The sequence below is a fragment of the Cyprinodon tularosa genome, unplaced genomic scaffold (genome assembly GCF_016077235.1).
Source record: "Cyprinodon tularosa strain WSP-4 unplaced genomic scaffold, ASM1607723v1 ctg98, whole genome shotgun sequence".
Lineage (NCBI taxonomy): Eukaryota > Metazoa > Chordata > Actinopteri > Cyprinodontiformes > Cyprinodontidae > Cyprinodon > Cyprinodon tularosa.
Genome location: NW_024039762.1, coordinates 3,060,640 through 3,088,625, shown reverse-complemented (window position 1 = coordinate 3,088,625; position 27,986 = coordinate 3,060,640). Strand labels below are relative to the sequence as shown.

Below are 27,986 nucleotides of genomic sequence, written 5' to 3'. Positions count from 1 at the left end.
TGTTTTGAGTAGACATCCCTTGCCTGCTACTTTGAATATCCTACTGCCCCTAGGCTGCCTTTTTCTAGCACCACCTAGGGGGAAAATGTATTGGTTTAAAATATTTTACATGTCCTGAAAATACCTTGCTAAACTGTGATGGTGGACCAGTCAATATGTCCTACCGACACCTATTGACAATTCCATAGGTGCATTGAATTGTCAAAAGGTGCAGTGCTGGCAACCCCATACTGACTTGCAGTGTTGTGCCTGAACGCGTTCATTGAACGAAAGTTCATGAACTCGTTCATATTTTGGGCGAACGTGAACTGAACGTACTGCATTCTTGCCTGATGAACGTTATTGTGAACTCGATCATTCTGGTGTCTGTGAACGGCACGCTCTCTCAGTTCAACTCCGTTCAATAGGTTGTCAGATTTCTATAGAGTCCTCCAGGCGAAACCCCGGCTAAATCACACCGTAAACAGGCCTTAATATGTAGCGGGAAAAACACCCAATCTGGCAACACCAGCTACCAGCGTCGTAGCCTACAGCCGCGTGCGTCATCTAAACAAAATGCCTTGTGAAAGCCACAGCAGCGTGGAGGCGACAAAGCAGCAGTATGATCACTTAAAACAGGTTTATGACCAGGTGGTCGGTGGGGATGATGGCAACAAGTTTGCCCGCCGGCTTTCAGTAAAAAAATCCGCACTTCAGTAACCTTAAATTCCTACCTCAGCCTGGTCCCTCAGTTTGTGTTAGTAAAATCTTCTTGAGCGGAGGTCTTCAACAGGGGATCCGCGACCCCTAGGGGGTCTACGGAGGTACTGCATGAGGGTCTGCATGGTTAGTTGATATTTTTATATTCCCCCCCTGCAATTTTCCCCCCACTAATTGAAATGTCTTTAAATACTCATTAACATGAAACCAACACACTGTAGTAAACAGATAAATGGAGACAAAAGATGTCTTTCAGTCATCAATGCACACATTCAGCGACACACAGGAGCTCTTTCAAGCTGGGCACCGTTTCCTTCACAACAACCAGGAATCAGAATCAGAAAAACTTTAATAATCCCAGGGAGAAATTAATTTCTTTACATTACTCCATCTGTAATAGAGTGACTATATGACACAATTTCATACAATATATATAGTTAGGGGGCCCCGCTCCATCTCGCCATCAGTTTGGGGGTCCTTGGTCTGGAAAACATAGAAGACCCCTGTTCTTGAGGGTTTTACTATCCATGTAACTTGTTTGTTAAACCTGCCTGGTATAATTTTCCAGGATTCCAGTATTCCTTTTTAGTATGTATTGAAATGGCATTTCAAATGGAAAAAATTATAAAAAAATAAAAAAAAAACATTTGCACCTTAAAGACTACTTTCCTATTTTTCTTTTAATAATTACTCATAAAAAAGACCATTCAAGCAGCACATTTTTCCTGATGTTTTTGAGAATATACTGTAGGGGTGAAAGCTGCAGCTGCTACTAGTGTGAAGTGAATGGACAGCAACAAAGCGTTAAAGCAACAATGGGGAAATGCTGTCCCCTCAATGCTAATGTAAACCCTGGTTGGATAAGGATTCAAAACTGGATATGAAGATGAAATCTGACGCACAGTTTCAGAGTTACAACTGATAAAATAATTGCTGTCTGTGGTTCTACAGTAGGCTATGATGTAATTGAGCAATATATATATATATAAAAAAAAAAAAAAGAACTATGAACTAGTTCATTTTTTGGTTTTGAATTATGAACTATGAACTGAACTAGTTAATTTTAAAATGTGTGAACTGAACTTTGAACTAGTTCACGTAGAAAGAGAACTTTCCCAACACTGCTGACTTGGATAAGGAACATCAAAGGTAACAGCATTATATTAAACGACTATGGTAATTGTTGAATTTTTTTTTTTTTTGTGATTGTAATTAGTGGTGCTTTCCAAAAGGGCTGTTAACCTGAACTGTTCTTTTGAAATAAGTAAAAGCTATTTGAATCTGAACTGGTTTGGTGGCAGTAGAATGACAGGCTTGCCAAGGGTGCCATTCATGTGAGAACCACCACTTGCGGTAGGTAATTGGAAAGTGGTTTATTGTATGAAATATCTTGTTGTTGTTTTAGTATTTAATTCAGTTTCAATTTTTGTTTTATTTATGTGATGCTACATTTCATCCCAAGGCACTCTACAGAGAAAAATAAATCAAATCATTCAGACAGACTGGTTAATGTTTTCAAGGAAGCCCTGTTGACTGTATTTATGCATCGTCTTTGAAGAATTTGTTCCTCCTGCATCTGCACATAGCAACGTTGCACATTTGCTTGCATTGTGCCATTGCCAACTGTGTTGAGGCAATCTGGGGATTACAAAAGACAGAGGCAGATACACAAAAGGAACATAGAAGCACAAGACCTTTTCTAACCTACTCTTTACTGTATGTTAGAGAAGGTAAATGGTAATCTACTTCGATAGGTGGTTCTGTCTGAGAAAGAAACAATTAAGCAGATTTTCCCTGAGCTGATTTTGATGTAAAAGAGGATAAATAGGAGGAAATACAGTAATCCAATGTAAAGTAGGAGTCAAAACCACATTCGTGAAGAAAAACAGGACTAAACATTGAAAAACAGGCCCAAGGCTATCGTTAGTTATTAAGGCTGTTAAGGCAGCAGCCTAGCATATGCCTTCCTCTAGGTGTCATTAAATGGGTTTCAATCAACCTTTTTTTGCGCATTTTGAAGTATCATGTTATAATAGCTTAATGGAAACAACAGAATTCAAATAAGCTTAGTAAATTTTGCTAGAACTTTTTTTGCACCCTTGAGGGTAGTTTTGACTTTTTGAAAAAGCCTGAATGCACTAAAAAAAAAAAAACAGATGGAAACACATTTTCGAATAAGTTCTGACCTTACTAATATTTACCTCACATGATCAATCAGCTGTTTCCACTGCTGCTGGGTCCCTGAATGCAGCATTAGATTCACACTTCTCTTAATGTCTCCAGAGACCATGAACCATCAATAACACTAGCTGACATAATAAAGTAAGTAAAACTTGCTGGTTAGCAACACATTTAGTAAAACCTTAGTCCATCAGTGATCTGCACTCTGCGATAGCTTGCCTACTATAATTACTGTTTACTGCAATGAAGCTAACATCAATGTATGATAACATTAGACTCTGAATTGACTTATATATTCTCTTCAATGGGATGAAAACATGTTTCCTTCTTTTGTATTTTTGAAAATTTTGCTCAAAATTCCCAACTCCTTTGGGTGCAAACATGGTGCATCCAAATGGTTCTCTTTTTACAGTTAGCCAGGTAAAATTTAGCTTTCATGATGAGAAAAAAAAGGAGCGAGAACATAAAGTTACAAGTTTAACTGATCAAAATTCAGAAATTCCAGAACAGAAGTAAAATATAGCAGAGAGAAGAAAATTGGTCCCTATGTCCTCCAGCAGCCTAAGTTTATAGGTACACATTTATAGAGATAGCTCTGGATGACCTGAGCCATGCTAATACTAAACTTTATCAAAAAGGAAGGTTTTAATTCTATGCTTAAAAGAAGACAGGGTGTCTGCCTCATGGATTAAAATGTTTCACAGGAAAAGAGCCTAATAACTAAAAGATCTGTCTCCAATTCTACTCTACAAATTTCTAGGAACCACTGGTAAACCTGCAGACTGCTGGTACATTCATACCCAATGAGTTTTCAGTGACCAGAGTAGTCGATTTGCATCAGGCATTCCAAATGTCGGTCCTCGAGGACTGCTTTCCTGCAGGTTTTCCAGGTTTATCTTTTTCAGCACAGCTGATTCTGATGACTATAGTTCAGCAAAAGCCTGTTTATCAGCAGTCAATAAAAATCAGCTGTCCTGCAGCAGGGAAATCTCTAAAACCTGCAGGACAGTGGCCCTCGAGGACCGACTTTAGGCATGCCTGATTTACATGTTATCCAAACGTAGAGCCGCATTTAGGAACAGTGTAATGAAAAGTAATGCTATGGATGAATTTCTATTGATGGATGTGTTTCTACTGATGTAACAGACACAACTCTGGCCATACAGGTATGCTACTGGATGCAAATGGCTGCAAAAGGACAGTTCAGGATGGAGAAAGCCAGGACACCTCTGCCCTGCTTTGGTGCACTCTCTGTCCAGATTCTTGCTCTGATCTGCGACCAATCTCTGGCCTGAATTATGCCAAACCCCTTACATAATCCTCTCCTAAAGTGGGATACCAGGACCATAATTCTGCTAGCTCCTGGTATCCTTGAACTGGAAGCATCTTTGGCTTTCCAAAATGAAGAAAGCACTGTCTTTCCCTATAAAACCCAGGTCTGCCATGCAGCAAATAGAACTTTTTCTATTTAATCATGGGGTTAAGCAGCAGAAGCAGCGCATTTAAAAAATGTTACTTACTGTCACCCTCCATACAATTTGCTGGGGATATGTCAGGCAAGTGACAGTACCCACATGTATAGTGACTTTGTTGCTGGAATTGCGTTCGGTTTAAATACTTTTCCTTTTCTCAGCAGCAGGTGGGGGGACCAACGCTCCAATGACTGCGTATGCATAAAAGCAACAGATAAATTGCTGTAGTTAAAGTAGCAGATAGAATATACAATTTGTCAGGTGTGTGTTGCCATCCTTTCTGGTGTCACCCTGGGTAGTTTCCCATAATGGTTCTCTGGAGAAAAAAAAAAACTGAAAGAAAAAAAAAAAACAGACACAAACAGCAGTAACTAAAAAGTCATAATCTATTCATATAAATAAAACTCAATTTAGTAAAATGTTCCAGAGATGACGGCTTGCAGAAGGAGACCCACAGCAAGACTAAACAGTGGTGGTCTGCTTGGTTTGTAATCCCCTCAGCAAAGCTTTAGGATTATCAGTTCTTCACCGACCCTGAAGAGGCTCCCCATGGTTCAGCCTTGAACATGCGCTATAATTTCATCTCCACTCCCCTTGTACCTGCTGACCAAAGTCTCCAAAGGCATGAGAATGGTGGACAATGTAAAGCAAGCATGGGGGGGGGGGGCACAGTTGATCTAAAAGTAAAGAATTTTTCTTTTGCTGTTATAAATAAGCAAATATTACCCCTCTTAATTTATTATGGCAAGATGTTTTTCTTATCTTCTAGTTTCTACTTTATCAGAAAAAAGTTTTCTCTCTATTCATTTGTTATATATCTATTAGGAAATGTAATGCAAAAACAGCTTGAAAAGTGTATATCATTTGGAGAAAACATTTAAGAATAATCAAGCTTCTCACATTCTGGATGACTGGTGGCTTTTTGCACTATAGCCATCAGTAGACAGTTGGAGGAGCTGGTGGTTGGCCCAGAGCAGTGAGGCATGAATTAAAAGGGTTTAACTTTTCTAACCTCCTTCTGCCAGGTTCATGCGACCCTGCTGTTGGGGCAGCATTGGAACTGTTTTTAGAGTCTGTGCCCATGTCTTTTTAGCCAGAATGCTACCTGGGGTAGAGATCTTGCACTGTGGTGCCAACTGGATATGGTCAGTGTTAAGTTCCCATCTTGACCTACATATTCTTTAAATCCCCAACACATCCCATAGTGACTCTCCTTGAGATAACAATAATTTAAACGGCATAGAAAATGAATTTTTTATAAACAGTGTAAAATTGAAAAATGTCACAAGAATGTTAGTTAATGCATAGGAATAATCAATGTATCAATGTATTGATGCATCCAAGAAAAAAGCATCTTCTTGTTATTTGTCACAAATGTACTTCTTCACAGGGTACAACTGATAGTATTTTAAATCATCAGGTGTCAGTCCATATAGGTCAGTATAGCAGAGACACATTGGAGTACGACTGGAAAGAAGAATTCTGTAATTGAAAACTCCTTGTCATAACAAAAAGAAAAAAAGTCTAGTATAAATTAACCCAAACTATGACATACAAATTGGTTAAAAAGACCAGCTCCTTCAGGAAGTTGTCTTAGAACTGCTCTAATAAATCGTATCTTCTTTGCTGTAAACCTTTGAGAAACAAAACCTGTTCCTTTGCTTTGAGGGAGTACATTTGTGGATTATTGGGCTTTAAAATATAGTTTTTTTTTTTTTTTTTTTTTTAAGAAAATGGTGAATAAAATGTATACCTATAATACCCATTGTCAAAGAATTTCTTTTTTAACATTTTTTTTTTAATATCTTTTAGCTTACATGTGATGTGATCAGGTGGCTACATAATGATCATGTCTAAAACTAGCAATATCTTTTTGGACTACACTGTATTTAAATAGCTCAAATCATATTTCCATCAACTCTCACCAGGTGCCTTGATGTTGACAATTTTGTGATTTATGCTCTCTTTGCAAAGCCCATGAGTTGATTGATTGATTGACTTTATTGATTTCACAGTGGAGAAATGTACATCAACTCAAATAGTCAGTACAGTATATACAGTGCATCCACATATGGGGAAGTGGCGGCCTAATGGTTAGGCCCTAACCATTAGGGCATTGTGATTGGAATCCAGAGGTTCTGAGTTAAAGCCCCACTCTCACAGACTGCCACTCTGGCTCCCTGAGCAATTAAATTCATTTCAGTTTATTTATATAGCGCCAATTCACAACACATGTCTTCTCAAGGTATTGTACAGTTCAACAGATCATACATTAAAATTGATTCAAGTTTTCGAGCAAAGACTCTTAACACCACACTGATTCCCGGGTGTCGCACAATGGCAGCCCACTGCTCCCCAAGGACATTGGGTTAAATTCTGAGAATTAATTTTGTTGCTCTGTACTTAAGACAGTGTAATGACAATAAAAAGCTGAAAAATAAAAAATAATATATATATATGACAGCTTTTTGTGTTTGCATGGGTATCTATATAGATGGATACTTATATATAAATAGTTCTTGCACTGGGTGACAAATATAAAGAAACATGTTATTACACAGGGTATTAAAAAGTAATTGCACATTAGATATTGCATAAATTATTGCCGTTGTAGTGTGGCATTGTAGAGTCTGGTTGCAGCAGGGATGGATGACCTACGTTAGCTCTACTTTTTCAAACAGGGTGTAAAAGTCTTTCACCAAAGGAGCTGCTGAGCTGCTATACAGTCTGGTGCAGAGGGTGAAAGGTGTTGTCCATGATGGATGTAAGCTCGACAGCACCCTCTGAGTCCATAGTGCAGCCTAGGAAAGAAATTGCCTTTTTTTTTACCAGTTTCTTTAGTCTCTTTCTATCCCACTCTGCACTGCCTGGGACCCAGCAGACAACAGTGTAGAGGAGGGCTGATGCCACCACAGAGTCATAGAAGGTTTTAAGCAGGGACCTGCTCACTCCAAATGATCTCAGCCTCTTCAGGAGCCAGAGGCGCTCTGGCCTTTCTTATACAGGGCGTTGGTGTTATGAGTCCAGTCCAGTTTGTTGTCGAAATTAACTCCCAGGTATTGTATTGTGTTGTAGGTGAAGTCTGAGGTGTAAATGTTGAAAAGGAATGGAGACAGAACGGTGGCCTAGGGGCCCCAGGCACTGCAATATGCCATCTTTGACCGACAGCCGTGCAGCCGGACGTACTGAGGGTGTTCAGTAAGATAGTTGATGGTCCAGGCAGCAAGATGTCTGTCTAATCCAGAGTCCCTCAGCTGTCCCCCTTCGTTCAGTGTGCGGGTCATGATTTGATGTGTTTAGTGATGTGCCACACTCTTTCAGTTTTCATTTATGGATACACAGCACTCTTTTAAGTGGCATTTTATAACAAGTCACAGATGTTTGAGATTTCAATTCTTTAAAAGCTGGGACTGGGATTTTACTTTCATGCAGAAAAAAAACTAAGCTGCTGTGCCAACTTAGAAAACATGAGAAATTGCAAAGTGATTGGGCTAATTCAAGGGATTTAACTCTTTTAACTGGTTTGAGTAAAAAAACAGAAAAAAAATATCTTGTACACAGAGCAAAAGCTCTGCACCATCAAAGCATTAGATCTTGTTCTGAGATCAAAAGATACACTGTTCCTGTATGCAGTGCTTTTGAAACAAACATCCTCTTTACAAGAAGTTTCTGTAGACCTTTTTGTCTTGAATTTCGAAACAGGACATGTTTAGATTGCCAAATTTGTGCCTAACAGCCACATTTTAAGATTTGTAATTTTTCTGGATAAAAAAGAATGTAATACTCAAAAAATATAAGATCAGAATTCAACTTTATTGTCATTACATTGTCACAAGTACAAAGCAACGAAATCAACTCTCAGCATTTAACCCAACCCCTTGGGGAGCAGAGGGCTACCATTGTGCGGTGCCCGAGGAGCAGTATGGGGTTAAGGGTCTTTGCTCAGGGACCCAGAGTGGCAGTCTGCGCGAGTGGTGTGGGATCCAGGCGCAATGCCCTAACCACTACACCACCAATCCCTCAATGTGTTTTATATATTGTTTTAATCATGTCTGATTTAGTGAAATCTTGGCAAGTTCTACAATTTTTGGAGAGATCTGTTGGTATTAAACCCATCAGATAGCTGCCTGTTGTCAGCAGGCATATAAGCAGAATAGTGTACTCTCTGGACTAGGAGACTTGTGTTGAAATGTCTGCATGTCTGAGTGTGTCCTGTGAAAAACAAAAGTCAAGCACATAAAGGTGATGGCTTGTGGTCTCTCTTTTATTTTTTTTCTCTGTAGAAAGCTTGTTTTTTTGCTCTTTCTGCCTTTTGATTTGCAGATGAGAGAACTGTCCTCTACAGAGGAGATAGCAGTTTCAACCCTATAATGCAAAAATCTGTGAGTACTTGAGGGGGACTAGTAATAGATTTGCTACATTGCCTCTTCTGTAGTGTGTGGGTGAATGCGAGTTTTTTAGGCATTCACCGTAAGTGTGTGGTTTCGATGCAGTTTACACCTGTTTCTCAACATTGTCTACAACCTCTAAAGAATAATGTGTGAACACTTCGCTGCAAGGTGTGTTTGTCTGAAACCGTCTACCTGTCTCTTTGATTAAACAGGTGGGTCCTCCTTGCATGGGATCCAGACAGCATGTCCGCCACAGAGCTGACTGTGGTCAGGCCTATGGCGCTTATGTGGTTCCAACACCTTGCGGGTGGCAGTTGACTTACCATTTTTGCTATCATTTTATGTTGTTGGCTAAAAACTGATTCAAAATTGCTTAATTTATTTCTGAAACTGTCCAGTAAACAATGACAGGTGAAAACTGCAGTGATTTTATTTCTTTACTCAAGGTTGGATCAAAAATTATTTTAGTCTGATAAAGAGCACATTTAAACATTAACGCTTTTCCACAATGGAGGGTGTGTTTTTGTTTATCTTCTCAATTTCATTTGGAATTGATTGATTGATTGATTGATTGGTTGAATGATTGATTGATTGATCGGCTGGTCGATCGATTGTTTGGTTTGTTGGTTATTTGGTTTGTTGGGTTACAATCTAGTTTAATAAAACAAATGGTAACAAGTGAGTTAAAAAATTGAGACAAGAGGAAGATATGATTCTTAAATAGTCAAAAAAACTACTGTTGGATGAAAGAGTTGCAGCATATGATATAAATGCTTAATAAGAGTTCACCATCAACCAACACGACTTGCCATTCTGCTAAATGTCCTTTTAATAAACACACACACTTGTACTTTAAAGCTCCAGGCCACCTCTGTCATCCCTTCTTTGTACTCTCCATCTCTCTCATACAATGCATTAACAAAAATGTTGACGGCCAAACTCTTATTTTACTAATTCAGACCCAAACTCAAACATTCCACATTTTATGTAATAACAGGGGCAGGGAGTAAATTGAATACAAGTGCTGCTGTTAGAGGAGTTTCAAGCAGCAGGTTGCTGAACTTTATTTTTAACTTTTAATTCATTTTCTGATTCAGATGTTATTTTCATAGTAGTTTGATCTCTGAATGTTCTTTCTTTTGAGGAAATGACAACAAATTAAAACAGTTTTCCCTGGATACTGACATGTCAACTGCAGGGGTGGTGACCGATGGTTCTGTCATCAGCGAATTAAAATGTAATACATAAAAGGAGAGATGCATAACACATAATGTAGCCTAAATAAATGGACAATTTCTTCTACGTAACAACAAATGTACCCATTTAGTGAAAAAATAGGTTTGGATAACAGCTCAGCTCACTGATTGCACAAGACTCCTACTTCGAATCTAGAGCACTTTGTTAAGCAAATTTGTTTGTACCTGAGAGAAGATAAAAAATGGGCATTTTCTCTGAAATCACTCGTACAAACCATTTAAGAAAGAATCTGTAAATGTAAATGCCTTAGCATGAGGCCCATTGACTTTGAAGGATTTGTTTTTCCTGGATGAACGTAGTAACATTGCACATTTACTTGCACTACGTTATTGACTATACAGAAATCTTAACACCAAACATGCATGCAGCAAAAGTGGACAGAAAAACTCCCTTCAAATAGGAATTAACTTTTAGCAGAACCAAGCTCACTGTGAGCAGCCTTCTGCCCAGGCTGACTGGGGGTTAAAAAACAAAAGCAGAGACATAAAAGGAACATAGAAGCACAAATCCGTGAATACTCTCTATTAGAGAAGGTAATGGTAAACTAGCTCCAGCGGTGGGTCTGTGTAGGAACGAAATAGTTAGGCAGATGAAGCCAGAGCCGGTTTTCATGTCAAAAGGCTGTGAGAGAGCAAATACTGTTAGTTATAGTCAAAGCTGAGACCGTAGCGATGTCTAGGAGAGAAATAAGCACTGAAAAACAGGCCCAAGGCTAGATGTTATTGAAGTAGTTAAAAGCAGCAGCTAAGCTGTTGCCCCCATCCAGGATCTTATTGCAGCTCAACACAGCTCCATTAAAAGATGGAGCTACTGTAACAATGAAACAGGAAAAACATAAAGTTAGAAAAACAACTAAGGAATAAATCAAAATAAGTGTACAGGAGCAGAAAAAAATCAGAGTCTAAATAATTTTTTTCCTAAAATAAGTGCTTTGTTTGTGCTTTGAATTGAGGAGGTGAGACACTTTGCCAAGGGAACAAGACAAGTTACATTTAAAGCTTGGAGAAGCTTTTGACTGATGACATTCTAGCATTGTTTAACAGACTGAGGAAGAGGATGGTCACTGTTGTCCATAATTTTCTTAATTTTTAAGAAGCTTTTTACCTTGATGAGCTTCTTTAAGTCATGTGATCTGATAGTGTTACCCCAGCAGATGATGGCAGAAGAGATCACCTGTTCCACATATGCAGCATAATTAGGGGAGGGGTGCTCTAGTGGTTAGAGCATTGGGCTTGATATCCAGAGGTTCTGAGGCCAAGCCCCACTACCGCAGACTGCCACTCTGGGTCCCTGGACAAGACCCTTAACCTCCACATTGCTCCCCAGGTGCCACTGCTCCCCAGGGGGATAGGTTAAATGCAGCAGTAAATTTCTCCAATGTGAGATCAATAAAGTTCAATTATTATTATTATCTTGTTGCAAACACTGAAGAACCCAAGCTTCCTGGGGAAGTAAAGTCTGCTCTTTCCCTTTCTGCAAACAACCTCACAGTTGTGTCTCCAATCGAATTTATTGTCCAGGTGAATTCACACACCTCCACTTCTACTGCCATTAAGCTAATAAGAGCCAAGATTGTTTGGAGATTACCAGTGTTTTGGTAAGAGGCCCCTTGCATCTTCTATAGCGATCTGTAAGGCAAAGTGCTATGGAAGATCCATCATGTATACTGTATATAGCCACTTGGTTCAGGTGGCATTAGAGGACAAACAAGCAGAGTACAGCATTCACATTTCCAGCAATGTATCTGATTATACTTAGAATAATAGCAAAATTTTTATTTCATTTTAGGATAAAGTAATTTTTTATTAAAACAGAATTAAAATGCTATAAAATAAGATTTAGATGGTTTTGTTTGATCATACTTTATGCTTTTTTCCCCACAGGATCTCAATTAACTTAAAAAAACTTGAAAATGAAAAGAGAAAATAAAATATCTAACTTCTTAACTTAAATTAATTTATTTATGAAAATGACAGTTTCAGTAGGCTAAGCAATTAACTAATTTAATGGACGACAAAAAACTTGAAATAAATTACAAATATATTTTCCATGAGGAGGTACTGAGATAAGAGAGTTCTAAAGAAAATGAGAGAATTTTGAGATTACATTCAGAATGCTGAAACCTAAGTAAAATCTATGAGAATTAAAGTTAGAGTTCTGAAAAAAATAAGGAAATTCTAACTTATGGACATTATACCAAATGGCCCCCATCCGCTATCGTATTTTTTTCAATACCTTTTCCCGTTTTCCGGTTTACCAGCCCCATGCGTCTATGGGATTTGTAGTCAATAAACTACGAAATGACGTCAGCGGAAGTGTTTGACCGTACGTGAGTTAGGTCACATTGGTGCAGTTTTGTAATGTTTTGAGAACCCTGCAAAGATGGAGTCAACAAATACCGGTAATATATTTTTTAATGCATTTAGTAATTTGCTTGAAGAACATAGCGGTATTTTTGAAAAGTAAATACGTCAAGTGGTATTTGTAGATAATGAAACCTGAAGCTCTGACTGCTACAGCTTCGTTAGCATATTAATATTTATCACTTTCTGCTCATTAGGATACGTCCCCTTGTTCAAAACATTAATACGTAATTTTTTATTAAGTACATTTATGATTTAGTTCAAGTATAACTGATTTCTATGACGATAAAGGTGCTCCAGTTTTGTCGTATATTGAACAGATACAGAAACTACTTCCCACTTCTTATTAATCTGACTGAACTGCTTCTCTTTGTTTTTCACTGCAATGCCAGAGGAAATCCCTCTGAGGCACGTGGAGAAAGATGTCCTGATCCCCAAACTGATGAGGGAGAAAGCCAAGGAGCGCTGTGCTGACAGAGTGGAAGGTTTGTGTTCATGACAGACAGAAAAACTGATCTGTCTGCATTTAGAACAAAATCAGTTGTCCTTTTCATACATTAACGTACTGTGGAAATTACACCAAATTTTGTATACACCGAATACTTTTATAACTGTTGGTGCAAACAGAAAATAACCAGTCATGCATTTTCCTCTGGAATAAATGAAGCTATAGGTTAAAAAGAATTCACACCACTGGAAGATTCTGATCTAAATGTATCCAAATCCATCAAAGAAAAGCATGTGCAGTATGATTTATGCCCTTCTTCATAATCGGCACCATGAACAGGGTTTCTGCGGGTCAATAAAAATCATTAAATTATTATTTTTTAAATTAAGGCCTTAATTGACATTAAAATCCATTAAATGTGATTATTGTGGCATTCAAAATGCTTTAAAAAAAGAAAAAAGGTTTATAAAAAACAATTTCTGTAGATATAACTGGTTTTGCGTGTTTGTGGGGATCTGCTTCTGGTTGATCGTAAAGCTGTACAGGTGCTGGTCATAAAATTAGAATATCATGAAAAAGTAGATTGATTTCAGTAATTCCATTTAAAAAGTGAAACTTGTATATTATATTCATACATTACATACAAACTCATATATTTCAGATGTTTATTTTGTTTAATTTTGAGGATTACAAATGACAACAAATGAAAATCTCAAATTCATCATATCAGAAAATTAGAATATTGTGAAAAGGTTCAAAATTGATGGCCCCTGGTGCCACACTCTAATCAGCTAATTAACTCAAACCACCTGCAAAAGCCTTTAAATGGTCTTTCAGTCTAGTTCTATAGGCTACACAATCATGGGGAAGACTGCTGACTTGACAGTTGTCCAAAAGACGACCATCGACACCTTGCACAAGGAGGGCAAGACACAAAAGGTCATCGCTAAAGAGGCTGGCTGTTCACAGAGCTCAGTGTCCAAGCACATTAATAGAGAGGCGAAGGGAAGGAAAAGATGTGGTCGAAAAAAGTGTACAAGCAAGAGAGATAACCGCACCCTGGAGAGGATTGTGAAACAAAACCCATTCAAAAATGTGGGGGAGATTCACAAAGAGTGGACTGCAGCTGGAGTGAGTGCTTCAAGAACCACCACACACAGACGTATGAAAGACATGGGTTTCTGCTGTCGCATTCCTTGTGTCAAGCCACTCTTGAACCACAGACAGCGTCAGAAGCGTCTTGCCTGGGCTAAAGAGAAACAGGACTGGACTGCTGGTGAGTGGTCCAAAGTCATGTTCTCTGATGAAAGTAAATTTTGCATTTCCTTTGGAAATCAAGGTCCCAGAGTCTGGAGGAAAAGAAGAGAGGCACTTCATCCACGTTGCTTGAAGTCCAGTGTAAAGTTTCCACAGTCAGTGATGGTTTGGGGTGCCATGTCATCTGCTGGTGTTGGTCCATTGTGTTTTCTGAGGTCCAGGGTCAACGCAGCCACATACCAGGAAGTTTTAGAGCACTTCATGCTTCCTGCAGCTGACCAACTTTTTGGAGATGCAGATTTCATTTTCCAACAGGACTTGGCACCTGCACACAGTGCCAAAGCTACCAGTACCTGGTTGAAGGACCATGGTATCCCTGTTCTCAATTGGCCAGCAAACTCTCCTGACCTTAACCCCATAGAAAATCTATGGGGTATTGTGAAGAAGAAGATGCAATACACCAGACCCAACAATTCAGAAGAGCTAAAAGCCACTATTAGAGCAACCTGGGCTATCATAACACCTGAGCAGTGCCACAGACTGATCGACTCCATGCCACGCCGCATTGCTGCAGTAATACAGGCCAAAGGAGGCCCAACTAAATACTGAGTGCTGTACATGCTCATACTTTTCATGTTCATACTTTTCAGTTGGCCAACATTTCTATAAATCCTTTGTTTTTATTGGTCTTCAGTAATATTCTAATTTTCTGATATGATGAATTTGAGATTTTCATTTGTTGTCATTTGTAATCATCAAAATTAAACAAAATAAACATCTGAAATATATGAGTTTGTATGTAATGTATGAATATAATATACAAGTTTCACTTTTTAAATGGAATTACTGAAATCAATCTACTTTTTCATGATATTCTAATTTTATGACCAGCACCTGTATATTCGGAAAAGAAGCTTGTAGCGCAGAAAAGGCTAGGAAATGGGAAAATACAAATTTTAACAAAAGTGGCTGGAAAACAAGGAATTCGGAACACAACTGCAGCCTGTTGCCGGAAAAGATGACGAAGGATTTTGCCGTGTTTTTATATATATATGTATGTATATATATATATATATATATATATATATATATATACATATGAGAGTCATGGGTACTTGTTGATGGCATTAAATTATTTCTACGAGCATTAAAAGACCATTAAAAAGCATTAAATTAGAGTTACTCATTCCTATATAAACCCTGATTAAAATAAATCTTACCAGCTGTTTGCATCTCTTCGTTAATGTTATTGGAGATGAACCCCAGGTTATGGAGGTTAAACGCCCTGCTTCTTATCAACAAAATCTTTCACTTCCAAACTGTTTCTCAATTGGAATAATCTCTGGCCTTCAGTTGGACACTATAAATTATCACTATTACTTTAGTTAGAGTAAACATGAAATTCCTTTATGGTTAGTTGTAACCTTCAGACATGTCTACAAACTCTTATCAATCCAACATTGCATTTAATTCTATGTTTTATCTAAAGCCTCAGACATTTTTTTAGAGGGGGCAAGAAAAGGATTTATAAATGGTAGCTTGTGGAGTCAGTAAAATCTTCATGTCAGTTCGAATTTGGGGTAATGTACAGCGTTAAACTAAGCAAACCAAAATAAAATAAACCAACCAAGTCAATCTAAACAAGCTCATCTTAGCGTAAATCAAACCCTGGAAAATAACCCTGACAAAAAGAAGTACCTAGCCTAGTAAACTAGCTCCACCCGCCAGCGGCCAAAATATTTTTTTGCCTGTGAGTGGTCTAGCCTCAATCGATGCCCCAGGCCCTAGAACTGGTGGGCCAATCACAACGCAGAGATGTGTTTTGACTGTTGTTGTTTGTTTACACTCCCCCACCAGCTTTCTGTCGCGCTTCCTACGTCACATTTGGTTGCACTCATTGGTCAGAGCATTGGCCAATAGGCATAGACATGGTTTAAAGTGGGTTGTTCTTAGGGCTGGGCGATACAGAAAAAAAGCTTATCGATAAAAAAAAATGCATATTGATCGATATCGATAATTATTGAAAAGATTTGAAACCATATTTTATGTGCAGCTCTGCCTGGACTTTTTATAATATTGCTAAATGATTTAATTTTAATAAAAAACACAAACACAGACTTTGAATTAAATCTTTATTTAACCAACTTTTTTAACCATAACAGAATTGTTTTAAAGAAAAATAACTTAAGAGACCTGGGTTATGTTATTAAATACTGACAAAGAATAAACTAAAGTGACCAGAAAAGTGACCAAAATAAATATAACAAATAAATAAATGCCCCGCCGCCCCCGTTTCCTGCTTTAACCTGAGTTATTACTTTGAAGTTTCTGGCCCCTCAGCATTTTTATCTTAATTGTTAGAACTACGTGGGAAACTGCCCAGAACTGAAAATAAATATATATTTTCCCGAAATTCCCAAAGATTCCTCGGAGGAGAGCCGCGTCGGGGCCTACACAGCTTGTACTCCTGCGGGTGTGAGCGGCTGAGATGATAAAAAAAAAGAAAAGAAAAAAGTTGGTTGTCTTATCAGACTTGGTTTTCACTGGTTCCCGACACATTTTACAGATGACTGTGGTTTGTTTTTGGTCCGACTTGCCATGACCGAAATACTGCCAAACTGGCGAACTACAAAAACCCTTCTTTGAAACAATTTCCTCCGACTCTCCTTGCTGCAACATCTTCATGTGCTCTGTGTTGTGGTTTGAGAGGGCGGCGCTTGGTGACGGCGTGCCTGGGTCCGCGATTGTGATTGGTTGGGAGGAAGCAGTGACTAGCATAAACCTACATGCTAGGCTACAATGAGAAGGAAGGAAAACTGCGTTTCTTTTTTATCGAACTTTTATCGACCCTCTTTTTTTCTATTGCGCCACACGTCTATCGATCGATATATATCGTTATTGAATTATCGCCCAGCCCTAGTTGTTCTCATCAAAAATTTTCTGATGTCTCATTCATCCGGGCCAGACTAAATTACACATTTAATCTCATATTTAGTCTGGTTTATCAGGCTATAGTAGGTACCAGATCTGCTCGGGTGGTTAGATCTGCTTGGGGCCCGGCCCCTTCTTATGACGTCAACATATGGCAACTCCACTTGGACAAACTGGATTGCACGCATTTCTTAAGGATCAAATATCTTTTGGAGTTTCAACATATTATTACTTATATTTGCTATTATTTTACATTTCATTGGCGATCTAAAGTAGCCAAAGAAAACAATAATTGTCAGTCTTTAAGGAAAGTACTGCCTTTCTTAGACAGACTGAGCTCTACCATTTAACAAGGTGACAAAAAAAGTCTAATTTATTTTTATTCTTTTTATTAAGATCTGATGGCAGGAAAGCACAAATGGAACATCCTAAAAAATGGCTTCCGTTATTCTACTTGTAGAAAACAAACGGTTGTTGTTGATACGAATTCAAAAGTAGTGTAGCTTAATATGGCTAACTGCCCGTGCTAAAAGAGACTAACCTGTTAGCTACTGAGCACAGCTAGCTACAGCGCTACCCAGCTCTCCCCCTTCATAACAGGGTCTTGCAGTGACTTTGTTCACCAAAACCAGATTTGTTTTTCAGTGTTGTTATTGATCAGGTAAAACTTCATTGGTCATTCAACACGCTAAAGGACGCTGCGTGATGTTATTATCGTTGTCTGGGCAACAAATATGGTTTACATCATGTGCAATTTGTTCAGCCATTCATGTTGCGCAACGTCCCTGGAATGCGCAGGACCCGAGCAGATCTGGTACCTACACCGCTTTACTCAACCAAAGCCTTTCTGTAGGAAGCTAAAGATATAGCAAATTATAGCAAAGATAAATGCATAAATGAGGTTTTCTAGGTCCAGCTTGGACATGAGTCCTTTGATCCTGGAAATCTTCTTCAGGTGGTAAAAGGCTGACTATCTCTATGTAGAGATGCACCAGTCCAGTCTTTTCCAATACATTATGATATATGGGCTGCCTCTGTATCGGCTTCTATCAGATACAGATCTGATTCAACTGGTGAGTAAATGAACCATATACCTTGCCATGTGAATGGAGGCTTTAGCCTTTACTAAAAAAAATTAAAAAAAATAAAAAATGTAACAAATAAATACAGATATATGTGAACGTTATATTATTTATTAACAAATGAGTAACAAAAAGAAATGAATAACAATTCCATATAAAGTTGACTGGATTGGATATTTGATATCAAACCACCGATAACCGATCCAGCTAATTAGTCAATATTGGATCCAGGTATTGGATAGGTGCATCTCTACTGTTTAGTCCATTATGACATGAAGAGTTTGACCATAATCAGTGGTTTCTAGCTGTAGTAGCTGAAGCTGTGAGCTAATTCTGGATCTCGCCTCCTTTCGTCAAAATATTATTACTTAGATTTTTATTTTATTCCGTTGGAGACAATTATGTCGCATCCACATATGGATCTGTTCTAAATATCTATCCAACGCTCTGATGGGTTCATAGTCACGCAGTGACATTGTGATGTAAAGCTGTATGTCTACTTGGTTATGGTGACTGATCCTGTTTGCTATAATCCGAGGGATGTGGAGAATTCATTTGTTGAAAAGGAGGGGCACTGGGCGTGCAGGTGGCACAGTGGTTAGCGCACACGACCCATGTACGGAGGCCTTAATCCTCGCCGCGGCCGACCCGGGTTCGAATCCGGTCCTTTGCTGCACGTCTCTTCCCCCTTTCTCATACCACCTTTCCTGTCAGCCTACTGTCAAAAAAGTGAGCCACTAGTGCCGCAAAATCTCGATAAAAAAGAAAAAGAAAAGGAGGGGTACTGAAATGGAGTCTTGAGGAACCCCCCGATGTGATTAATATAATTTTTGTTTGGTTTAAAGTTCTCTGTCGACACATAAAAATCCCTTTCCTTCAAGAAGTATTTAAACCAGGCATCCGCAAAGTGGGTCCTCGAGGGCCGCCTCCTGCAGGTTTTAGAGGTTTCCTTGCTCAAGCACAGCTGATTTAACTGAAAGCTGATTAACAGGTTTTTGCTCAACTGCAATCATCATAATCAGCTGTGCTTGTGAAAACCAGGATACACTAATCATGCAAGCTCAAGCCTGGCTTTATCTATGAGGGGCCGTTTAGGACAGAAACTATTTTTCCTCTCACGTACACCAATAAAACCATGCACACACCTCAGTAGACACACACACACTCTCAAAAAAAACTATGTTTTCCTCTCAAACACACTACTATGACATGCACACATCACAGTAGAAACACTCACACACTCTCAAAAAAACTGTTTTCCTCTCAAACACACTACTATGACATGCACACATCACAGTAGAAACACTCACACACTCTCAAAAAAACTGTTTTCCTCTCAAACACACTACTATGACATGCACACATCACAGTAGAAACACTCACACACTCTCAAAAAAACTGTTTTCCTCTCAAACACACTACTATGACATGCACACATCACAGTAGAAACACTCACACACAATCACAAAACTAAAATTGAATACATGTCTTATGTGTGTGTGCACTAATACTAGACTGTATGAGAGGGCATAAGTGTGTGTGTGTGCACTAATACTAGACTGTATGAGAGGGCATAAGTGTGTGTGTGTGCACTAATACTAGACTGTATGAGAGGGCATAAGTGTGTGTGTGTGCACTAATACTAGACTGTATGAGAGGGCATAAGTGTGTGTGTGTGCACTAATACTAGACTGTATGAGAGGGCATAAGTGTGTGTGTGTGCACTAATACTAGACTGTATGAGAGGGCATAAGTGTGTGTGTGTGCACTAATACTAGACTGTATGAGAGGGCATAAGTGTGTGTGTGTGCACTAATACTAGACTGTATGAGAGGGCATAAGTGTGTGTGTGTGCACTAATACTAGACTGTATGAGAGGGCATAAGTGTGTGTGTGTGCACTAATACTAGACTGTATGAGAGGGCATAAGTGTGTGTGTGTGCACTAATACTAGACTGTATGAGAGGGCATAAGTGTGTGTGTGCGCACTAATACTAAACTGTATGAGAGGGCATAAGTGTGTGTGTGTGCACTAATACTAGACTGTATGAGAGGGCATAAGTGTGTGTGTGTGCACTAATACTAGACTGTATGAGAGGGCATAAGTGTGTGTGTGTGCACTAATACTAGACTGTATGAGAGGGCATAAGTGTGTGTGTGTGCACTAATACTAAACTGTATGAGAGGGCATAAGTGTGTGTGTGTGCACTAATACTAGACTGTATGAGAGGGCATAAGTGTGTGTGTGTGCACTAATACTAGACTGTATGAGAGGGCATAAGTGTGTGTGTGTGCACTAATACTAGACTGTATGAGAGGGCATAAGTGTGTGTGTGTGCACTAATACTAGACTGTATGAGAGGGCATAAGTGTGTGTGTGTGCACTAATACTAGACTGTATGAGAGGGCATAAGTGTGTGTGTGTGCACTAATACTAGACTGTATGAGAGGGCATAAGTGTGTGTGTGTGTGCACTAATACTAGACTGTATGAGAGGGCATAAGTGTGTGTGTGTGTGCACTAATACTAGACTGTATGAGAGGGCATAAGTGTGTGTGTGTGAACTAATACTAGACTAAATGAGAGGATATACATATGTTTGTGTGTGTGCGCATATGTGTGTGTGTGTGTGGGTGTGTGTGTGTGGGTGTGAACTAATACTAGACTGAATGAGAGGCTATACATATGTGTGTGTGTGTGTGCGCGCGCGCGCGTGTGTGTATGTGACTGATATCGTAGCAGACTGAATGAGAGGCTTGTACTTGTGTGTGAGAGTTCAACCTGTCACGGAAGAGGCGGGGCAAATTGGCTAGCGCATGCGTGGAACCCAAACTGAGCAATATTATGTAAAACGGGGTGGGCAATAGGGGGCAGCACACAAGCCAGTTACCTGCTGAGCCAACAATAATGAGCTTCCGAGAAGAAGACGTAGCATGGCTGATACAAAACCTGAAAATTATAGACCAATTGCATTAACCTCAAATATTTGTAAAATAATGGAGAAAATGAATTTTGACAGAATGATTTATTATATAGAATCTAATGGATATTTATCAAAATATCAAAGTGGTTTTAGGAGGGGTAGGAATACTATGGATGCAGTTTTGAGTTTGGAATTTGAAATCAGAAAAGCTCAAATTAGTAAAGAAAGTATTGTAGCAGTGTTTTTTGATATTGAAAAGGCAAATGATATGTTGTGGAAAGAAGGTTTATTAATAAAAATGTTAAAGATGGAAATTACTGGTAGGATGTATTGGTGGATCAAAGATTTTCAAACTGAAAGACAAATATAAGTTCAAATAGGTAAATATCATTCTGAGAAATATATTGCTGAAGATGGTACTCCACAGGGAAGTATAATAAGTCCTTTATTATTTTCGGTAATGATAGATGATGTATTTCAAAATATAGATAATGGAATGGGTTTTTCTCTTTTTACTGATGATGGAGCAATGTGGAAGAGAGGTAGGAATTTGGAATTTATTACTAAAAAGATGCAACAAGCAATTGTTAAAGTTGAAGAATGGTCATTAAAATGGGGATTTAAATTCTCAGTGGATAAGACTAAAACAATGTTCTTTTCAAGGAAGAAAATGAATGATAGTAAATTAAAATTATATAATCAAGAAATAGAAAGAGTGAAGCAATTAAAATTTTTAGGGGTTTGGTTTGACGAAAGAATAACATGGAGTATACACATTCAAAAAATTTTAGACAAATGCAAGAAAGTAATAAATATTATGAGATGCTTAATTGGTAGGGAGTGGGGAGCAGATAGAGTAGCACTAAAGAATATATATACAGGATTAATTCGATCGGTGATAGACTATAGTATTGTGTATAATTCAGCAGCAGAGACAAATCTTGAAAACTGGATCGGATTCAATATCAAGCATTGCGATTATGTACAGGAGCAATTAAAACTACTCCAACAGCAGCATTGTTAGTAGAAATGGGAGAAATGCCACTTGCATTTAGAAGAGAGCAATTAACATTAAACTATTGGGCTAATTTAAAAGGTCATAGAAATGATCACCCAACTCTGCAAGTAATAAAACCCTGTTGGGAAAAAGAAGTAAAAGATATTAGAAGTTTTGGTTGGACTGTGCAAGAAAAAATAACAGAATTCAAAATAGATCAGATTAGTATAAGCCAAACAGTTCCATTATCAGTTATACAACCATGGATAATTACAGATGCTAGGGTAGATTTTACTTTGTTGGAAAGAAGAAAGGATAAGGAATTCATATTAAACTCATATATAGTACAGGATTATATTAATCATTATTATTAGTATGTAAATTTATACAGATGCCTCTAAAAATATAACAAATCAAATAGGAGTAGCCTTTATCGTACCAGAATTTAATGTTAAAATTAGGAAAAGGATAAGTGATGGACTTTCAGTTTATACGGGAGAAATGATTGCAATATTATTAGCTGTTCAATAGGTGGAAGAAGTTAAGCCATTAAGATCAGTCATATGTTCAGATTCTAGTTCATCTTTAATTAGTTTGCAGTATAGTCACTCAGAAAGCAGGCCAGAGATTTTAATAGAAATTCAACAGACACTATATAGAATAAATATGATGGGTTTAGTTATAAATTTTTTATGGAAGCTCATTATTGTTGGCTCAGCAGGTAACTGGCTTGTGTGCTGCCCCCTATTGCCCACCCCGTTTTACATAATATTGCTCAGTTTGGGTTCCACGCATGCGCTAGCCAATTTGCCCCGCCTCTTCCGTGACAGGTTGAACTCTCACACACAAGTACAAGCCTCTCATTCAGTCTGCTACGATATCAGTCACATACACACACACGCGCGCGCGCGCGCACACACATATGTATAGCCTCTCATTCAGTCTAGTATTAGTTCACACCCACACACACACACACACACATATGCGCACACACACAAACATATGTATATCCTCTCATACAGTCTAGTATTAGTGCACACACACACACTTATGCCCTCTCATACAGTCTAGTATTAGTGCACACACACACACTTATGCCCTCTCATACAGTCTAGTATTAGTGCACACACACACATAAGACATGTATTCAATTTTAGTTTTGTGATTGTGTGTGAGTGTTTCTACTGTGATGTGTGCATGTCATAGTAGTGTGTTTGAGAGGAAAACAGTTTTTTTGAGAGTGTGTGAGTGTTTCTACTGTGATGTGTGCATGTCATAGTAGTGTGTTTGAGAGGAAAACATAGTTTTTTTTGAGAGTGTGTGTGTGTCTACTGAGGTGTGTGCATGGTTTTATTGGTGTACGTGAGAGGAAAAATAGTTTCTGTCCTAAACGGCCCCTCATATTTATCTCTTACCCTGGACTCCTACATTCTGATTTAATGAAACAGCTCTAAGGCCCCGTCCACGCGAAGTCAAAACGAACACGAAGCGCTAATATTTTCCAGAACGTTTGTCGTAAAGACGGAGACGTAAAATAAATGTGATCGTCCACACGAATGCATGAAAACGCTGCAAAATGTATGCCAGGCCTGTAAGTGGCGCTGTGGTGCCAAAGCAAAAATAGGCGAAGAAATGTTGGCCATGCGCACTAATATTTATACATGGTTGCCCTGCGGGTCCATTTTCGTGGTTTAGTCAAATTCAGGTGCTGAACTATGTCGTCGATATTGCTCTGTTCTTCCTGGAGATGTTCCAGAAGAAGAAGATTCTGTTGTAAGCCTGACAGCAGGGTGAGTAGCATTAGCAGCAACCATTCAACACAGTACGGCGCCATTGTTGTTGTGATACTGTGTCGCGCATGCGTGTTTAGAGGCGACGCTATGACGCATGCGTGTAAGAAAAAAAAATGCGGTTAGAGCTTAAAGATGGAAACGCGAAAACGGCGTTTTAAAAATCGTCCTACTCTGAAGGCTTAATAAAAAAAAGATCGTTTACAGACCCCCGAAACGCCGGCTTCGTATGGATGAGAGGCTGGTTTGGTGAAAAATGTGTGCGTTTAGGCCAGGGTTTAGCTTCGTGTGGACGGGGCCTAAGGCCTTTGTGGTGGCTGCTCAAAACAAGCCAATGCATCCCGGGTCACCTACAGCTTCCTCAGTTGAGAGTTTAGCCAGTTCACCTGGCAGCTGTTAACCTTGTGTCAGCTTAGGAGTAGTGGCCACAGCCTTGCTGTTGTGTGCCCACTCGCCTGCAGCAACACATCAAACACATAGGGACTGTTATACTGTGGTTTGTAGAAATCCGACGACAGCCTGCATGAGCTGGCGCGGTGCTGCTCTCATAGGGAGTCCGTGCACATGCACAGGCGGAGGTGATGGGACAGACAGTGGCTGCGTGTGAGTGGAAACCCCCATTACATTACAAGCTTCTCTTCTCACTCATTCTTCACACCTTCATCCTCCGCCCTCTCGTGCTCTTTTTTTTGTCTTCTCTTAGCTTCTGAATTTGTCTGTTTGAAATATAGAAAGGAGAAAAAAAATGAAAAACACAAGTAACAAGTATGTTTTCCTGTGTTATCTGTTTCTGCATGTATGCCTCTGCAGCTTGCACTTCAGACAAGTCCCACTGACCTCTACAGATTCTTTTGTAGAGAGACGTGATATGATTGTTCCCACTGTTGATGATTCACGTCAGTTCTCTCTCGTGTAAAAAAAAAAAAAAAAAAATCATCCAGGCTGCACAATTTTAGTTTCTTTCTATCAGCCATTGCTATTTGGATGTTTTATGTTAATTAATTTTATATTCTTACCTTTTTTCCCCTGAAATATTAAAATCATAGAGAAAAAAAAGATATTTTCTCTGCATTTAATTTTAATTCCAGTAGGTAAATCTGTCTTAAAATCTTTAGTTTTGTTTATGCAGTACCTGGAATACTTTACAGGCAATGGCAACCCTAAATAGAGAGGTTAATGTATTCAGCAAAATAAACAAAAGGTAAAAAAAAAAAGTTTTTGTGTGGATTTTTTTAAATCCTAAATAGCCTGGAATCTTATTAGAGTCCATGTCATAATATGCTGATACAAATGCCTCTGCCAATATAGTAAAAATGACTCATCTTAGTGCCTTTCAAAAAGCTTTTAATGCCAGGCCCACAGTATAACACAACCTCCACCTTGCTTCACCAGTGATTTAGCGTACTCAATAAATAATTAAACATTTCATCATTTTTAGGAATCATTTAATCTTTTTTTTTTTTTTTTAAGCTCCCAAATGTGTTTTGCTTCAACTTCACACCAACTGCCACACAACTATTTTTGTCTCAATAACTGTGAACCCCAGCAGTCAGTTGTGAAGGTGTCTTTGCACGTTTGTTCAGATCATCTTCCTCTGACAATAAACTAGCCTTTAGCTTTGTGACGGTAGTTGCTGCTTTGCGGTCAGAGAAGAAACCCTCAGCAGCCTCCATCAGAGCCACGGGACGGGATGAGGCGTCGCTTGATTAGATTAGTCGCGCTCCTCTGCTTCTCTAAATTGGTTTTTCAGCTATGATTTTTTTTTCTTTGCTTTTTTTGTTAACATTTGCATCCTGATGAAAGTGTCTGATAACCATACAGTGATAAGATGTGAGGGCAGTCCTCTCAATTAAACCCCGGAGAAAGAACTTGCTAACAAGGTGAAGACTCGCTCTTCCACACCTTCCAGTCGGCTTTAATGTCAGCTGAGAGGAGGCTGACATTAGCTGTGCTGCATCCCTGAAGGACTTGCTTAAGTGTCATCTAGGGCTGCTTGATTATGGATCAAATCAGAGCTGCACAATATTTAGAATCCTAATGATCACTGTTTTAATGTGCAATTTTCCCATTGCAAAGGACTGTTCTGAAGCAGTATTAGATTGGCTATGTTTTTTGTTTTTATTTGCCCTGTAGGATTAACATTCTCTGTCCTTCACACCCAGATCTGGTGGAAATTGTAGCAGCCAAGACCCTAAATATTGTCTATAGTCAAGCGTTGGTTAGTTGTGAAGAATAACGTCACCATAAATTGTACACATTTTGTACAACTCTCTTTAGGTCAGTGCATTGATAAAATCTATATAATTTTAATCAAAGCATCTTACAGGCTTTAACTTTGATTTGATATTTGTATTAAATTATTATTTTTGCTCTGCTTCAGTTCATTGTTTTTACTGATGTGTGTAAACCTTAAGAGGAAAAGTACACTGCAGGTTCTTTGACAAAGTAAATAGTTTTATATCAAATGTAATGTATGGGAATTTGGTTACATTTATAAGAGTGCATTGATGCTTTTACTGGAGAACAAAATGCTTTCCTCTAATATTTGGCCTGTTGGTTTATGGGTTTCTACTATTTGTTGTTTTCTTAACATCTTCTTCTCCCTCCAGCTTTCAACAGCTGCTGCAAAGAGTCCGGCTTCTTAATGGTGTTTAAGTGTCAGGAGCAAAACTCAGCGCTGAAGGACTGCCTGACACAGCAGTGAGTATTTAGAACTGGCCACTACTACAACCACTGTTCCCTGTTATATCTCAGTATTCCTAAACTCCTCCGATTGCTTGTCAGGCTGCTGATTCTGTACCTTCTGTCCTCCACCAGCTATCAGGATCCAAATTTTTTTGAAGAATGCAAGCGACTGTACATTCAAGAGAAACAGGAATTTGAGAGGACGGGAATCCCTGCCAAGAACAGAAGCCAGAAACTTCCAACCAGCATGTAATATGTACAACAACCAGATGTCTATCATTGTGGTTCCAGACCTAAAGTCTGTATAATAAAGAGACAGTCTGGCCAAGTTGATTCTTCATACACTTACAAGACTGTTATGTGAAAGTCTTTGAGCTATTTAGCAATTATTTGGTTTTCAAGAGCAGCTAATGTTCAAGTGATGCTACTTCCTGACCCGTCCACGTCTGAAAGGGAAGAAGAGGTTCCATGGAGAAGTCATCGTCACTCCTGATGGATTTCAGACTACAGTGCTTGGCTTGATGCTAAACTAATTGGAGGCATTTGGTTTGATTTAACGGCATGAGCCGTATCAAGATCTTTGCTTTATTGTTTTGGCCTCGTAGCTTTTAAAAATAATCAGAATATTTGAATATTATCAAGTGAAAAGCTTGAAACAACTCCTCTTAATCTATATAAACAATAAAATGTTTTCCATAAAAATAATTGGTAAAATAATATATTATGGCTTCAGAAAGTTCTTCAGAAAGAAGTGTCAGCATGTTTGATGGGATTAAAAACTTAAAGAAACAATGATCATAAATCAGTCTAACCTGAGCAGAGTTTGAGTTTTCATTACTCTGGTAAAAAAAAAAAAAAAAAATTGCTTTAGAAAAAGGTACTTGAATGCACTATTCTTGGTAAACTCCACATGCTAAGGTGAGATGATCTCATATTTTATTTTGTTTATCAATATTACAAATCCATTTGTAATATTCCAAATCTGTTATTTAAATAGGTGTTTCATTCTCTGGAACTTGGAATGTGGGTTCAGCTGATTATCTGACATTACTTTAAAATCAAGTATAAGAATCGTTTTGATTGTTGTGATATGTCAATAAAAAAAGAATTTGGAAAAATAATAGTTTAAATTGTGTATTTGCTATAAAATAAAACAAAGTTGGTCTTGGAGATAAAGACAGAAAATCCTAAGGAAATTATTTGAATGTCAAAAAACCCAAGATATTTTTACATTAGTACTTGGACAGATTGCTCAAAGTTTTAAAGGAGCCAAAAGTACTGAACTGATACTGAATAACAATCTTTGATTAAAGAAATATTTGTATTGCACAATGATTTATTGTGAACCATTGCTAACCTAAAATGAGACTCATGATGTATAAAAAACACAACCTAATGCAACGCAGCACTTCAATTTGGTAAATTAATCTAATAAAAAAGCCCTATGCATTTCTTGGCCCACTATTAATTAAAATTGATACTAGAAAAATTGAAAATGGACACAAAACCG

General features: G+C 38.4%; 1 protein-coding gene across 2 annotated transcripts; it reads left to right on the top strand.

The window, feature by feature from the left end:
• Positions 1–12,263: 12,263 nt before the first annotated feature.
• On the top strand, positions 12,264–27,597 carry cmc1 (C-x(9)-C motif containing 1). 2 transcript variants are annotated; one of them, XM_038275928.1, is made up of 4 exons: positions 12,264–12,401; positions 12,756–12,848; positions 26,401–26,491; positions 26,609–27,597. In XM_038275928.1, exons 1-4 carry the CDS (start codon positions 12,383–12,385, stop codon positions 26,727–26,729), a joined length of 324 nt encoding a protein of 107 aa, XP_038131856.1. In that variant the 5' UTR covers positions 12,264–12,382; the 3' UTR covers positions 26,730–27,597. The 2 variants fall into 2 exon arrangements, with proteins under 2 accessions (XP_038131856.1, XP_038131857.1); XM_038275929.1 differs by having other exon boundaries at positions 12,274–12,401; positions 12,759–12,848.
• The last annotated feature ends 389 nt before the right edge of the window (positions 27,598–27,986 follow it).